Genomic DNA, 15763 nt, shown 5'->3' with positions numbered 1-15763 from the left:
TAATTGGTGCAATGATGCTTCTTCAAGCCTGAAATCGTGACTTGGAGAAGCATACTCAGCCCTGCTCCCGTAATTCTCAAACCTGATAATTAGAATTTTAAAATCCGTGTCAACTCTTTAATTATTGAACAGGTGAAATGAGGAAGTAAGTAGAGTGTGTGGGGAGTTGTATTAGGCATAGGGAAGAGTGAGGAGCAAAAGAAAAATTGTTGATAGCTTTTCCTGAGAGATGTGAAGTTTACTGACAGTTGGAAAATAATTAAATTTTTAGTCCTCATATTTTTTTCTCCTGTAGTTTTAAGCTTCTACTTATAGAAACGTAATTGTTGCTGCTAGACACTGACAGTAACCCCTAATGTTAAATGTTTGTTGTCCGAAAGACCTATACATGTTTGTTCTTTGTGGAACAATGCCTTCGGAGCCCCTTGTTGGGAAGGGTGTAGTTATCCCTGTTCTCTGGCCTGGCCTTTGCACGTCGGGAGAGCGTCACTGCCTTTCCCCATGCGGCCGTGCCTCTGCACACGTGTGAGCAGGGCTGACCTCAGCTCGACTTTGTTTCTGCTTTAGGGGTCAGGGTTGTGCCTTCAAGCTTGACTTAACTGGTTCAGATGTAGCCCGGCAGCTGCCAGGTTTGAATGAGGTAAATTGTGACCGTGCGCTCAGAACAGCAGAAAATAGGTCAAGTGTGGGTTGGGTTTACATAGAAAGCGTTAGCGTCGCTTGGTAAGCCTAAGCCTCTTCTCTCCACTCAGACAAAGCCGTTTAAGGTAAACTGGGAAGTTACCATCTCCCAAAAAAACTTTCTAGCCTTCCGTAGCCTCGGTGTTTCTAGCTAGTGTTGCCCTTCGTGAGAAGCCTGGAGTGGGAGGGAAGTTGCCCTTGTTGCAGGGGTGGGTCGGGTCGATGTGTTTTCCCTGGAGCGGTCCCCTCTGGAAAGGCGTTTCTCTGCTGGCTTGTGTGGAGCAGCGCAGCCCTGCAGCCTTCGGCGCCTCTCTGACCTCCTGCCTGCCAGCTGCAGCGGCGTGGCAGCTGGGGTAGCCTTTCACTTGTCAGAAAGGAATAAGGAATATACTGTTCGCCAGCGGTTTATGCATGCGTATGTGTCTAGAAAGATGGGTGAAGCAATAGAAGGTCTTTATATTTTAGTCTCAGCTAAATTTGATGATTTCCCTGTAGGGTTTTGGTGTGGTACCTGTGGCCTCGGCAGCACTTGCCTGGTGATACCCTCAGGGGTGTCAGTTGCAGCCAGTTTCTCTGTGTATTAGTTAGATTCTCATCTTTTGCTACTGTAAAAAAAGTCTTGTAGCATGGCAGAGGGATACTGCCAATTAATAGGTGATGTTGTTGTTAAGATCTTTGGTATTCTGCCCACCCAGATTTTATGTCACTGTTTTGTTTTGTGGCTTTTTTTTCCCTTGCTTATTCTGATGTCAGGCAGGACAATATTAAGATTGATGGTTTGTTAAAAAGTTATAATTAGTGAAGGAGATTACAGATCAGTGATATAATCAGATATGTCAGGTGACACCAGCAGTGAAAGATAAAAAGAGGAAGAAAAAAGGAAGGCTAGTTATCAAGGAATGAAAATAAGGAGAGAATTTTTTTTAGGTTAGAAAATCATCTTCTAAAAGATGGCATTAGAGGACTAGTATGAATTCTCAGCAGTCTAGATTTTAAAACAATACTTTTTGCTGGCACTGCACTCTGAAGACTGTTGGGGCAATCACCAGGCAGGTGTTGACTTACCTTCTTCCTTGTTTTACAGACTGCAATTTCCAAATTGAATTTCTATGCAGCTGAAGTTCCATACAGTTGTAAAAGGATTGGGGGGTGTGCTCATTTTGTAGACACTGATTTCAAAATATTCACTCATGAAAATAGAAAACGGAAGGTTCAAGTTTTTGACGCTTTGATCTCTGAATTTTTCATTTGCACTGTTTGAATTTAAATGTGATCCCCCTACTATTAAAGTACTAACAAAATGCTTATTTCCGCGTGCAGTGCATACTGCGTAAATGTTGTAAACAGGGCTCTCGAGTTGGTTATGTACTAGTTTTCATTTAATTCGTGTCCTAAATTTTCAGAAAACCTCTAAGCAGCCAGAGGAAGCTATAGTTAATTAAGCCACAGATGGTGAGGACTAATGTGGTGTTGACCTTTGCGAGGACTGCAAAATCTACTTAGTCTTTCTGTGTAAAACACTAGCTGAAATGAGTTCCTACTGATATTAAAAAGATGTCCTTGATGCATTGAAGCCAAATGCAGAGGCACTGTGGCCAAGGAAGGCGCTTTCCCAAATAAATGCTTGCAGGTTTTCATGCATGGCGTGTGTTGAGGCTTGGTCTTCAGGGCTCCGATTTAAGCCTTTCTAGTGCCAAAAGCCACTGTTATTCCAGGACTGGTTTTCCGGGAACGCATAGAGTCAGTTCTCCTCTTCTCCTTCACTGAAAATGGAGAGTTGACAGCTGACTGGAGTTATACCCTCCTATAAGTAGCATGCAGGCTGTGTGATTGAGGGTAGGGGCAGCTACTTGAATCCACTTTTAGTTGTTGTTTTGTGCTCCAGGGTTTTGTCTCTTGGTTTAATGAACTTGTTTCTGCCCCTCAAGTTTGTGAAGAATGACTCGGAGAAGTATTTAAAATGCTGAGGAAACATCTTGCTTCGATAGTGCAAGTCTTGTTGGGAAGGTAGAGTTGTGCAAATGTTGCAGGTGTTCCCACCACACACGTGCCTGGCTGCCTGAAATGGAAAAGGAGCCTGTGGTCATTTGAGCCTTTCAGAAGGCACTTTGTAGTCTTTAGGCGATGTGCAGGTTCAGGTCATCCAGGGATTCCTCTCAGTATCTTGGACTGTGTTTTCTTGGTGGATGGGGCTTAAGTAGGAGAATACTGTATGTATTTGGATTTTTTACTTGTTTTTCTGTGGGTACTGTCTTTGAAATTCCTGCTGGATTCATGGCTTAAAGGAATTTAAAAGCATTATAAGTGATCTGCACTTGTTCACCTGTGACTTTGAGTGATAAATTATGCTTGTCCAAATAAGCTCACTGAAAATGCTTCTGTGAACAAAGATTTCTACTTGCTGGTTAGAGCAGCATCGTATCTTAACCTGATGGTATAGTCTGTAGTTTCCAACCTGTTCCATTATTTTGCACCAGAAGAAAGAACAGGTATACTTAGGAAACCACTGGATCACTTCATTATTTGGGAAAAATTCATTCTTTATTCTCAGGACTTCCTAGGAGTCAAACACATCCCCAGCAGGTGAGAATTCTCACCTAGAGAGACATGCAGTCGTGTCCCATATTCTTTGGATAATTAAACAGAAAGTCCACGCCACCAGAACTGAATTCCTCTTTTGGTCTAGAAAGAAGGAAGCATAGCAGCAAAGATCTGAAAAACCTCACATAGCTTCTGATAGTCACGTTGATTCATGTGACTGTCTTCCAGAAGGGCAGGAAGGATTATCTCGACCATATCTTTCTAGCCCATGCGCCCTTTGTCTTCTTCCCAGTACTGCATATAGTAATTTGCGGAGCAAGGGGCACTACCATATGAAGTACCTAAAGAGCTTCCTACAGTAAATTTAAAGAAGAGAATTGCAGTCCCATTTATTTGATTTGCATTCTGCTTTGCATTTCATAAGGATTTCAAACCAGCATTAACATCCTCCTGGAGGAGGCATTCCAGGACTTGTGGAAAATCTAGTCTAGGAGAGGGTACCATACTTACTTTTGAGAGTGAAACTACTTTCAAATGAGAAAAAGTCTGGAGGAAAATCCTACAGGGCATTTTAAATTCTTCAGTGGGTTAGTCTGTCAGTCTTGCTACTCCGACCAAGAAGTATGGGAAAACTGAAGGTCATAATTGCCAGGGTTCAAATTTGTAGACAAGAGTAGTTGTTTCTTGAGCAATATAAGTACAGGGTAAGGAAAAAGACTGGGCACTGCAGAGTCATCTGCTCATCTTCAGTGCAGATGAGGGAGAGAGGGAAGAGACTTGCAGGGAAGAGACTGCAAGTCATCAGCCTTGCTTGTCGGCCTGTCTGCCTGTTTTTGCCAAAGTTTGTGGTGTGTGCTAAAACAGGGTACTTAAGGCCATCACCTTATAGTTTAACACATTATGCAGTTAATTTCCTGGGTTTAGATGTTCGGATTTAAGATTTAACATTGGGAAAAGGTCAGTCCGGCACACACATTTTTTCACGGATATATGTAATACGTACACAAAAGAACATAATTTTTAACACTTCAGGAACCTTTTGTTTTAGTATCTTGATACTAACTACGCTTCAGTTGTCAGTTACAATTTTACTTTGCTGTACTGATTTCTGTTGACCAGTGTATAGCATGTTCATGTCTAGAAGCAAAACACTTCCCCTTCCCAGTGACTGATGATATGTTAAATGTGTACTTTCTGTGTGTTTTTAGGAACCCTGGGTTCTCTTTGATGTCCTCCACGTAATCCCAGTCAGACCTGCGTGCAGTTTGTGTAATGAATCTTTGACCTCACTTGTGCCTTATGTAGCTCATCTTTGAGATGAGCTCATCTTTCTGCAAGTGAGGCAAGCAGTACAAAATGGACTTTGCAGTCTCCTTTTCTAAGTGCTCACACCAAGCACTCTTAATCAAAGGTACTGATATGTCATGGATCTGAATAGGAGATGGAACAGAAAAGGTTCAAATATACTGTCTGTAGGATCACCAGTATCTTCAGTGTCAAGAAGACAAACATGCTTAGGAAGGATTTGAAATTGAAAAAAAAAGAAAAGCAGCAGTGTGTGTTGTCTTCAGAAACAAATCAAAGGTGGCTCAAGACAGTAGACTCAACAATTTTGCATAAAGAACACAATGAAGTAGAATAACAATAAGAATAACAGGTCTGACTTCGTGGTACCTAATCAGTGTGTATAGTCTTGAAGAGAAAAATTTTCATAGGTGGGACTGAAGGAATTAGTCAATATGTACGAGATCTGCATATTAACTGCGTTTTTAAGTCAGCCAGACTTCCAGTGTTGCAGTGTCTCAGTCCATTGCTTAGGTCTAATGCTTGTGGATCTAAGAGGGGAAATTTTGGGTAGAGGAATCTCTTGCAGCTGCTGTGAAAGAGAGTGAATGGGAAGGAGGACAGATAAATGACCATCACACAGCTCCAATTCCAGACTCTGTTGGGTTCCCCTGGCAAATCATTCCCTCTTTCCAGTAGTGTTGTTTCTTTTGTATGTAGGATCAATGCAAAAATGGATTTGTACAGGATAGTAGAGCAGCTAATACCCTTTTTAGATTGCCTTGGGAGAGGAAGTGTTTTGCTAGTCTGCCATCCTTGAATAAATTTTAGTGTTGACCCTCTTGTGCCTCTGATAATGCTAGCAACATACTTGCCTGGTTGGTGTTTTTAACTTGGTGGTAGAGGTTCTGTTGATCTTCCCCTTTGCTTTTACTTTGTTCCATTTCACGTGTATTAAAACGATGAAATTGACCATTCCTTTTGGATCCGAGGCCATATCCTTTGCAAAAGCCTAAGGAGAGAGAGTAATTTTCTCTAATAACCAAAGCATTGATGCATTCTCCGTAATGGAGCACAGCAAATCTTCAAGTGTCAGGAAGTGAATTTTGAATTTGCTATAGACATCCTGTGATCAGTGGGTGAGCAGGAATAATCTCATCCAGATGAATAGAGAGAAATTGCTCATGTCACTTAAGGGCCTGGCAGCAATGCACGATTCCCTGAGTGTTGCTTGTATCTTTATATTCTATGGCTGGAGCTCTTCATTATAAATTGTGAAACATCAAGGAACTTGTTGGAGATCAAGGAAGGAAATTACTTGATCTCAGCTGCAGTACTGATAAAACATTTTACATTTTGTATGTGGAGAATCGCTCTGATTATTTTAGCTGTCTGAAGTTCTCTCAGCACAAATGAATGTTCCTGCAGCTCACGGATTTTCAAGGCTGTCTTCTGCATGAGGAGTCGCCAGGCAGCGGTGCAGCTTTATTTCTCTGCCACAGCCTCAAAGGCAGAAATAGCAAGTTTGCTCTGAAATAAAGAGAAATAGGTTCCAAGAGCCTAGAGATGAATGATGATTTAAGCCGTGCTTTCAAGGATATGAACCAGATCTTGTGCCTAGTTTTTCCTTGTTAGGAGGACAGTGCCACCAAATATGTCTCAGTTTCCCAGATGATGTCCTGGTGAAATAGTGAAAAAGGATCTGGTCTAGGAGAACTGAATATAGTAAAAATAAAAATTAAAGAATGTCTTATTTGAAATTACCTAATTAACAAAGGCCTGCATATTTGAAAATCAGTAATGATGTTTCTCTCAGAATGTTTGTTTCTCTTATGCATTATCTTTGTGGGTTTTATATCTATGTTTATGCTCAATGTGTCCATATTAAATTTACAGATATGGAAAACACATATATTCTTTAAATTTATTTCATCATTATTTAAACAATTCTTTCTGTATACCTGAAAACATTGAAGTCTTTAGAGGGCAATTTTAGCTTGTAGTAAGACAGTATTTATGAAAGTGTGATCCTATTAATAGCTTACAAGTCTGGCCACATGTGGGATCTGACATACCATGTTCCCATGAAATAACTTCTAGCACTATGTTGCGCTTTTAAGTTTTTTCTAAAAATAACACAAGGATTTGTAGGCAGTCAGTAAAATTAGCATCAAACTACTTAATATTGTGCTCTAAAATTCATCTAGGAAAATAAACAAAAATGTTACAAGTAAACATAACATATGGTTCTTTTTTTAATCTCTACTTTAGGACGACGTAGACAGTCTAAACCCAGTTCTCAGGGATAACCCGCAGTTACATGAGGAGGTAAAAGCCTGGGTAAAGGAACAAAAGGTTCAGGAGATTTTTATGCAAGGTAATTATGTGGGAAATTGTTTTATTTTTATTCTGTGTTAGCTAGTTTAAGGCCACTAGTTGTGTTGGGCTCATCGCATAGCATTTGTGATACAATGGAGAATATATTTCTAATGTGGAAGTTATTTTTTGGAAGTATTTCTTAATTCCAGAAGACAAGACTATGTAAGAAGCTGTGCATGACTTCTTCAGACTGATCTTAACTTGTTTAATGTCTTAGTGATTATAGCAAAAGCTGAATATCATTAGTTTGAACGTAGATATTTTGTAAACTTTCTTGTGAAAATAAGTGTGTATGAATGGCAACCACACACCTTTTTGCATGTTTAAAACTGTTCTGTGCTCTCTTGGTGTTACTATTACATGTGATAAAGTCTCTGATATCTGTCTGTGCTTGTAGTTCTTCACAGTTCTGTCACAGATGAAGAATACTTTCAGATCCCCACCCCACCCCCTCACCCCCGATTGAAAAGTGCCTTTCAAATCAGTTACAATTTTGTAACTCAGTTCTAATGCTGGAAAGTTGCAGCAAACGCATACACCTTTCTTATGCTGTAGATACAAGTTATGTGAAAACTAGTGTGAATTAGAATACATGGGTTTGGCTCAATCTTGCTGATAATAAAAAGATTATATGCATTTGCAGTATATTGATTAACTTTCTGCAGAACTGACAGGCAGCTCTACAGAGGCATTCTGAGCGACAGGGGGGGACGGGGACAGAAACTAACCTCTGTGAGCCCCGGGCAAGCAGTAAAGCAATTTGAGGACAAAAGTGCTTAAGCAGTCATCCTGTAAACTAAGATGGGAAGGGGAGCAGTAAATAATCTGATATTATAAGGATGGCGCTTAGGTTTGCTTGCTGTCTGGTTTCTTCGATGAAACTAAGATTAGAAGACCAAAGGAACATGGTAAGTATAATGCTGAAGTTACAGTAAAAAACTTGTGTCTTTCCCTCTGTGGAGATTTTAATTTAAATAGATGTGATTATTCTTATGGGCCACGGAGGAAGAATGCTGGAAAAAGCAGTGTGCAGGATTGTGTAGACAGTAAGTTGATATGTCAGTGATAGGCATTTGAGATTTTATCTTAATATCCTCAGATACAACATGAGTTAATGGTCTGTTTATGAAATTTGCAGCCAAAACTGGATTGAGAGGTGATGTGAAATCAAATTAGGGCTATATGAAAAGGAAACTAAAATTGAACTTGTTTATTGTATTTCATTAGAGTAACAATAATAAGACAATTACAAAAGCCTCTGTGTACACTGGTACAGAATCAATACTTGAGCAAACCCCCAGCAATATTGAAATAGTCATCTAAATGAAACTGCCAGCCCATCATCCACACAAGTCATTTATATCTCATAATTCCAGGAACTGTATTTTTGTCTTTATACGTATAATTTTATATAATTACTCAAACAGATGTTTAGATGCTTAGAAGTGCACAAATTAGGAGTATTTTGGCTGATGAGATGAATATAATCCAAATGTCCTTGAAGACTAGCTCTCCTTGTCTAAGGAGAAGCTGGAGTTAAAATCCACTTGCTCACCTGATGTGACGCAGTGTGGCCCGAGGAGAGACACGCTTTCTCGGGCAGTGACGTGCCATCCACCGCGAGGGCCTTTGCAGTGCCACCACCTCTGCCCTGCGGGACAGTGGTCAGCCAGCAGAGACTGCTGTCACGTTCTCCTGGGGCATAATCTGCTCCCGGTCACGGAGACTTTGCATTTGGCACAAACCTTTCGGTGGCTTACGGGCAGCCCTCTAGCAGTGCTAGCTGCTGTAATCTAGTCGTGTTATCCTCCTTTTCTCCTTCCCTCCCTTCTCTGGCTTTCTTCACCTTCTCCGTTATTACCATTTGCCTGTTCCCTGCAAATTAAGCAACATTTTCGGTTCTACCTTGTTTAGACACATCTATTAAGGTTGTTACCATATTCTCTTACTTCATCCTTTACAGCATTTTTGGGATCCAGCCTTATCCTTGTTATCTATAAGGCTGAAGCTGTCATCTCACATCTTAGTATTTTCTACTTCGACTATCACCGTTAAAACACAGTTTATCTGAAGAAAGAGGAGGGTCAGAGAAGAACATTAAAATTGGGTTCCAAGTGTTTGAAAAGAAACATGCTAATTTGAGGAGGAGGAATTTTACTTAAAACTGGTCCAATTATATACAAGAATGAGACTAAGGGGAAAAAAAATTGGTTCTCGTGACCTTTTCTTTGGGCAGCAGTCACAGCAGTGTGCTTTGCAGTAGAGATTGTAGGTTTGGCAGGAAAGTAGTTTATTCCTGTTTTAAAAAAAAAAAAAACTAAACTCCTCCCAAACTTGGCCAAGTTGAAGGCTTTTGAAACCAGTTGAAGGAACATAGTAAAGCATCTTTGATTTTTAACAATTACAATCTTTGAATTTTTTCTTCCTATTAGATTTATTATGGCTACAGTCTCTGAGGCTGCCTGTGTAATAACCCTCTCAAAACACTGGCTGTGCTTCGGCCCTGAAGATATTTCCCGATAGTACTGCACGGGCTGTTTCAACGATGTGTAGCTGAGCGTGATTGAGCCAGGGACTGGAGACAAAGCCAGGCTTTTCCTGTAATGGCTGCTTGTGGCTGGGCTGGGCTGGGCTGGAGCTGAGCTGTCCTGTGTCGTATGACCGCAGTTTAATCTTTCTCCTTCTTCCTGACACACCAGCAGCACAAGAAAAAAAAAACCTGCTGTTTTTAAAGGTAGATAAAGCCTCTTTTAAAAATAGATAGGATAACAGCTGGGATGAAGGGCAGGCGCAGATTAGAACAAGGAGTAAGAGGAAAGAAATTGGCACTGGGTCAGTGCAGAAGGGTGTAAGAGAAGCTGGAAGCTGATGGAGAAGGGAGGATGGAGCTTGTAAGCTGAGAAGACTTGGAAGCCAGTGGCCTGGAATCGTAAATGCTAAAAAGAGACAAGCTGGGGAGAGGGGAGAGGCTGTTTCTCGTTATGCAAGAGACTGAAAATCATTGTGCAGTTAACAGTAGGATGCAAGAGAGGAGGAGCTGGGATAGGAACGTAGGAATGGGAAATTTGCACGAAGAGACACAGGCAGAATTTTACTGAGACTGTCTGAACAAGGCAGAGCTTTGGGACAGCCATGAAAAGTTTGAGACGTGTTGGGTTGGGTCAGGCAGCCAGAAGTGTGGGAGCTGAGCTGGAGGCGTTTTGCAGGGGCATATGGAGAGAAGTGTTGGAGAGAAGCCATCAGGAAATGTGTCCCCACGGGAACCCCGTCTGGTCCAAGACCAGGAATGTGAGACACAAGCTAGTAGATTCTTCCTCTTTTTCTGCCCGTATGTATTGGTGATCAGCAGTGCCCGTGCTGGCGCACTTCTGACCCTTGTCTGTGCAGCTGGAAATGTGCTCCGGGGATGAGTTGACATCGGTAGCTCAGGGGGTTCACTGGGTCTCAAGGTCTCAGTTGTGCAGTGAATGAGGTGGATGTGGGTGAAGGAAGGGTGCCATTGCATGGTGTTTCTGTTTCTCAGACGTTTTAAAGCCTGGATAATGACATGCAAAAGTTATTTCAAAAGGCCTTGCTAAGGTTCTAAAATTAAACCCTAAGACCACTTGGAAATGTCTAAATTATTATTGCTTTTCCACTTCTCTTGATCTCTTAAATGTTTACATTAAAAAACAGTCCTTACGATCACATGTTCTCTCATGCAGAGAGTATAATGGACCCAGTCATGTGAATATGGATCTTTTATGGTAGAGAGAAAGAGAGGTCCCTGGCCTGTTTGCTGCAGATGTTTGAGTTTGCTTGATGTACTGGGCAGGGGTTGGAAAAAACGATCTTTAGGAAAGACAGGGGAATTCTGGCCTTGCCTGTGTGGTTGGCACTCTTAAATCATTTAAGTTAGGCTTTTTGTAGGTTGTCACTGCCTGCTTTTGCTTCCGTTCCTGTATGCCTGACTGGGGCTTTGGTTCTGGAAGTAGTGAAAACCACACAGTTGGAACTGAACTTGGTGGCAGTGTCGCTTGGTCATGCAAAATGCTGTATAAACACTAAGTACGATGAAACTTAGGGTCCCAGTGATCAAGCGAGACACTGAACATGAATAAAATTGTTGAATCTTGATTCTGAGTCTTGAAAGCAACTATAAAGTAAGTAATATATCATATTGTGTGTGTCCCCCCATGGTTTTTGGGGGTGAAATAAAAACTGGTCTTTGCAAAAGGACAGTGTGTAGGGCTTCTTTGCATTTGACGTATCTGAAAACAGGAGCTAAAGGCTTCATAGGGTGTGTGTTTTTGAATGTTCTGTGTGGCCATAGCAGAGATGGGATCACGCAGCTGCCTTTCTGACTGCTGTAATGGAGAGAAACTCTGTGGTCACTTATGGGAAAGACTTGGCAGATGCAGAGCCTAACCACTAAGATGTAAATCTTTTCGCCAGCAAAGCATCTGGGCATGTGACTAGCCTGTTAAATAGCTTCTGTATAACCTGCTGCTGCCACTTTCTAGCCTTTCAGATTACATTTCTATGGTTGCAGTTTGTAGGCAGGAATTTTCCCATCGTTTGTCATCATGGTTGCAGAAAGATTTAGTTAGATAAGAAAATTGTATGTTGAAAATGTTAGCATAATTGACCTTAAAGCATACTTAAATGTACCATTTGCATTTCAAAATCTCTTCCTGAATAACAGTAAAATCCGCAGGCAGTGCTGTGCCAGAGTTGCCTGTAGTTTGCTGTCTGTGCCATGCACACTGTATGTTTGCTACAAAGCTTAAAAAACCAGGAAGACCCATTTATATGTGGTTTAGGGTTTTTTCTGGTTTTTTTTTTGTTTTTTTTTTTTTTCTTTCTGCTGCATTCCTCAATGGCTTTTTTTTTTATTTTTTCCTCTTTTAAAGGTCCCTACTCCTTAAATGGTTATAGGGTGAGAGTGTACAGACAGGATTCTGCCACCCAGTGGTTTACTGGTATCATTACCCATCATGATCTCTTCACCCGCACTATGGTTGTTATGAATGACCAGGTGAGTTTGATATGTGATGTTTGGTAAACAAGCTTCAAGTAAACTACATGTTGTGAGTTTTTAAATTTTTAGTGGTACTCTAAAATACACCGAGTTGTTCATTTCCAGCAAGGCGACTCTTACTGCACTGAAACTACAGCACGACTGCATTGGACTAGCAGTTAATACCATCCTGAAGCTGAACGTTTGTACAATGGCATGATTAATACCAGTCCTACAGTTTTGCTTTTCTTCTGCTGTCGCTATTAGACTAGTGAAGTCTTTGAAGTGAAGCGATCTAGTTTTAAGAACTGGTCTTCCCTGTCAGCTCTGTTGAGAATTTCGTTTCTCAACGCTGAAATCTTTTAGCACTGCAGTAGTGGTTACTTCTTCCGAGCAATTGAAATAGCCAATTCCTGCAATTTATTGAATTAAGCATTTACTGCAGCCCTAATTTACATTTACTGTGGTGGGTTTTAGTTGTATTTCTGAAGTCAATGTTACAAAAAGAATTAATACTGGTATTTTAGTGGCAGTAATGAATTTTATTTCAGGAGGCCAGAGTAATGACTCAATGTTAATATAGTGAATGACCCATCTGCCTTGAAATAACAGACAAAATCATGTGTGACAATGAAAATTTAAGACTAGTCTAATACTCAGATACTTTTTTCCCTTAATTTGCTCTAATTAATTTTCCCCAAATATTTTTTTTACTTTCTGACACATTGATTAAAGCATTTTTAGCATTTACTTCTTTCTGAAATATCCCTCATGAGTAACACTCCACCAGTCTTAAGAGTTCTCTCCAGTCATTTTGGTTCCTTTCTTTTAGCAGTTTTGCCTCTGTTGGAAGCAATATTGCAATGTGTGTCTGCAGTATATTTTATAGTATATAAAATAATTTTTACAAAATATTTGCATACTGTAATTGCTACTTAAGGGTTGCTCTATGAAGAGCTTAGTGTCTTTTAATTTCAAATTTGCAGGTCAGTGAAGGGGAAGGAAGTGGTGCCGGGGTACATTTTTCTTTAAAAAAAAAAAAAAGTTATTTTTACAGTGATATGTAAAGACGCATTTGCTTTGGTTTTACTCTATTTCCAGCTTTTGTTGAGAGTCATATGTCAGTTCTGCTTGTCAGGATTAAGTTGGCTTTTCTCTGATTAGTCTTTGGCACACAAAATAGACTGGTGAACACTGATAGAGAAAATACAGATTGGGCAGTGTCTGAACATCTGCTGATTATTCTTTTTTCTTTTTTTTAATAAACCAGGTGTTAGAACCTCAGAATGTTGATCCTTCTATGGTTCAGATGACCTTTCTAGATGATGTTGTTCACTCTTTGTTGAAAGGTGAAAATATTGGCATCACTTCACGCCGACGGTCTCGTTCCAACCAGAACAGCAACACAGTCCACGTAGATACATTTATCTTTTTACCTAAGTATTTTCGTATATTGCAAATATTAAAAATACATGTTTAAAGTAGCTGATTAAAATTGCATGTAATTCAATTAATCACAAAATTATTTTTAGGGTCATTATACACGTGCGCAAGCAAATAGCCCCAGACCAGCAATGAATTCCCAAACTGCGGCACCAAAACAGAATTCTCACCAGCACCAGCAACAGAAGAATACTCGGCCAAATAAGAGGAAAGGCTCTGATAGCAGCGTACCTGATGAAGAGAAGGTGAAAGAAGAAAGATACGATTATATAGGTCGAGGAGGTAAAAGCAGTTATTGGAAAGGGAGGGAGAGCTGCTTAAATCTGTATTAGACTGAAAATGTGATAGACATGTTTTTATCTTTTACAGAAAACCCCAAAACCAAGAATAAACACTTTCTTAGTAAAAGAAGAAAACCTGAAGAGGATGAAAAAAAATTCAGTATGAAGAGACTGCGGACAGACAATATCTCAGATTACTCTGAGAGCAGTGACTCAGAATTTTCAAATAAAAGATTAACAGATTCGTCCTCAGAGCAAAATTCGGAAAATGAATTGAAAAGCAAGAACACTTCAAAGATAAATGGAGAAGAAGGAAAATCGCAAACTATTGAGGGAGTAGAACAGACACTAACAGATAGGCGGTCTCCATGGGATGAAATACAGGAGGATAAAAAACATGAAGAGACAGAAAAACTGAAAGCATCTGTCTTAGATCAGCAGGAAAAATCTTCACTCCATGCAGCAGAGCAGCCAACACCTTATGAGCAGAATGCCAAGGATCCACATGTTCAAGAGTGCAATGCAGAAAAGCGTCATACTGCGGAATTAAAAAATGAGCAATTTGTACCCAGACCTCCTACTCCGAAATGTGTTGTTGACATTAGTAATGAAAACAAGTCTGAGAAGGAGAGCCAGGATAATGCTGCAAGTACCTTCGGTTTACAAACGGTTCAGAAAATAGAATCTCACAGCATCGATTTAAAACAGCAGTTTGCAAATGCAAATTTCCTTGAAGCAAGAAAACAGGAAGCTGATCAAAGTTGGGTTAGCAGTGTTGTTAACAAAACGGATTTGATACAGCCTGGAGTTGTAAAAACATTATCAGTAAACGAACACTTAAATCCTGAAAAAGAAAAAGTGCAGTATGGCTCCTTTATGTCTTCGTTAAATGTAGCCTCTCTAGCAGAAGAGAGTAAACCGCATAAACAAAGTCCAGTCCCCGATTCTGTGAAGTCAAAACCTAGTGCTTCAGTTGATCATCCTAAAACAAAGTCACCTGATGTTAAGCCTAAATTCACCCAGTCTTCCGATACTGTGAAGTCTAAGGTTAGTTCCCAAAACAGCCATGCTACTGGATTAACAAGGTCAGCCAATAAAACTGATCATGATTTGCCTAGGTCTAGTTTTCATCCAGTTCCAGCTAGAGTTAGTGCTCTAGAAGCTACTAAAAGTCCTCTTATCATTGACAAGAATGAACATTTCACGGTGTACAGGGACCCCACTCTGATTGGACAAGAAACAGGAACTAATCACATTTCACCTTATTTGCATCAGCATAATTATCCTCTGCATTCCTCATCCCACCGAACCTGTTTAAATCCAAGCGCTCATCATCCTGCATTAACTGGTTCATCCCATCTGCTAGCTGGGTCTTCAGCTCAGGCACCCTTGTCCGCTATTAACACCCACCCCCTTAGTACCGCATCTCACCATTCTGTTCATCACCCTCATCTACTTCCTGCAGTGTTACCCGGAGTGCCTGCTGCCTCCTTGCTGGGTGGCCATCCGCGACTAGAGACTGCTCATGCTAGCAGCCTAAGCCATTTGGCATTAGCACACCAGCAGCAGCAACAGATGTTACAACACCAGTCTCCACATCTTCTTGGACAAGCTCATCCTTCTGCTTCCTATAATCAGCTAGGGCTTTATCCAATTATTTGGCAGTATCCAAATGGAACACATGCTTACTCAGGACTCGGTCTGCCCTCCTCCAAATGGGTCCACCCAGAAACTCCTGTTAATGCGGAGGCGTCCTTGAGAAGGGTAAGTTGAGCTCATTTCTTAATGACATATTTAACTGGGGATGGTGTCTCCCAACAGTGGTTTTCTAGGTACAGATTCGGTAGTTTGTGTTGCACTGAATGTGCAGTGCTGGTGGGTTTTTTGAGTAGGTGGAGAACTAGGAAGCAAAATCCAGTAGTAACCGCTGTCTCACAGTGGATGTGAGTAGGGACTTCTTCCAGACCTTGGTTATTAAGTATTTTAAAGAAAGACAAAAGGTTCGGGTTTAGTTTGTGACCAAGCAAGGTCAGCCAGCTGGTTTGGGACCTCAGGTCCACAATATAAATATTTGCTACCTCAAACTGTGAAAACCATCGTGTAAGTTAAATACTAGGAGAGGTAGGACAGTCATCTTCATAATGAAATTTTGTGT

The 15763-nt window shown here is 40.6% G+C and overlaps 1 protein-coding gene across 1 annotated transcript in view; it reads left to right on the top strand.

The window, feature by feature from the left end:
* Positions 1-15763, top strand: part of JMJD1C (jumonji domain containing 1C) — a 170474-nt gene that overhangs the window by 122973 nt on the left and 31738 nt on the right. Inside the window, exons 4-8 of the mRNA XM_082486184.1 lie at positions 6778-6883; positions 11778-11902; positions 13155-13298; positions 13417-13609; positions 13697-15372. Of these exons, the coding sequence (XP_082342310.1) occupies positions 6778-6883; positions 11778-11902; positions 13155-13298; positions 13417-13609; positions 13697-15372 (2244 nt within the window). The remainder of the gene's footprint in view (positions 1-6777; positions 6884-11777; positions 11903-13154; positions 13299-13416; positions 13610-13696; positions 15373-15763) is intronic.

This window comes from Vanellus vanellus, assembly GCF_965231255.1.
Source record: "Vanellus vanellus genome assembly, chromosome: 7".
Lineage (NCBI taxonomy): Eukaryota > Metazoa > Chordata > Aves > Charadriiformes > Charadriidae > Vanellus > Vanellus vanellus.
This window is presented reverse-complemented; position numbering and strand designations above follow the sequence as displayed.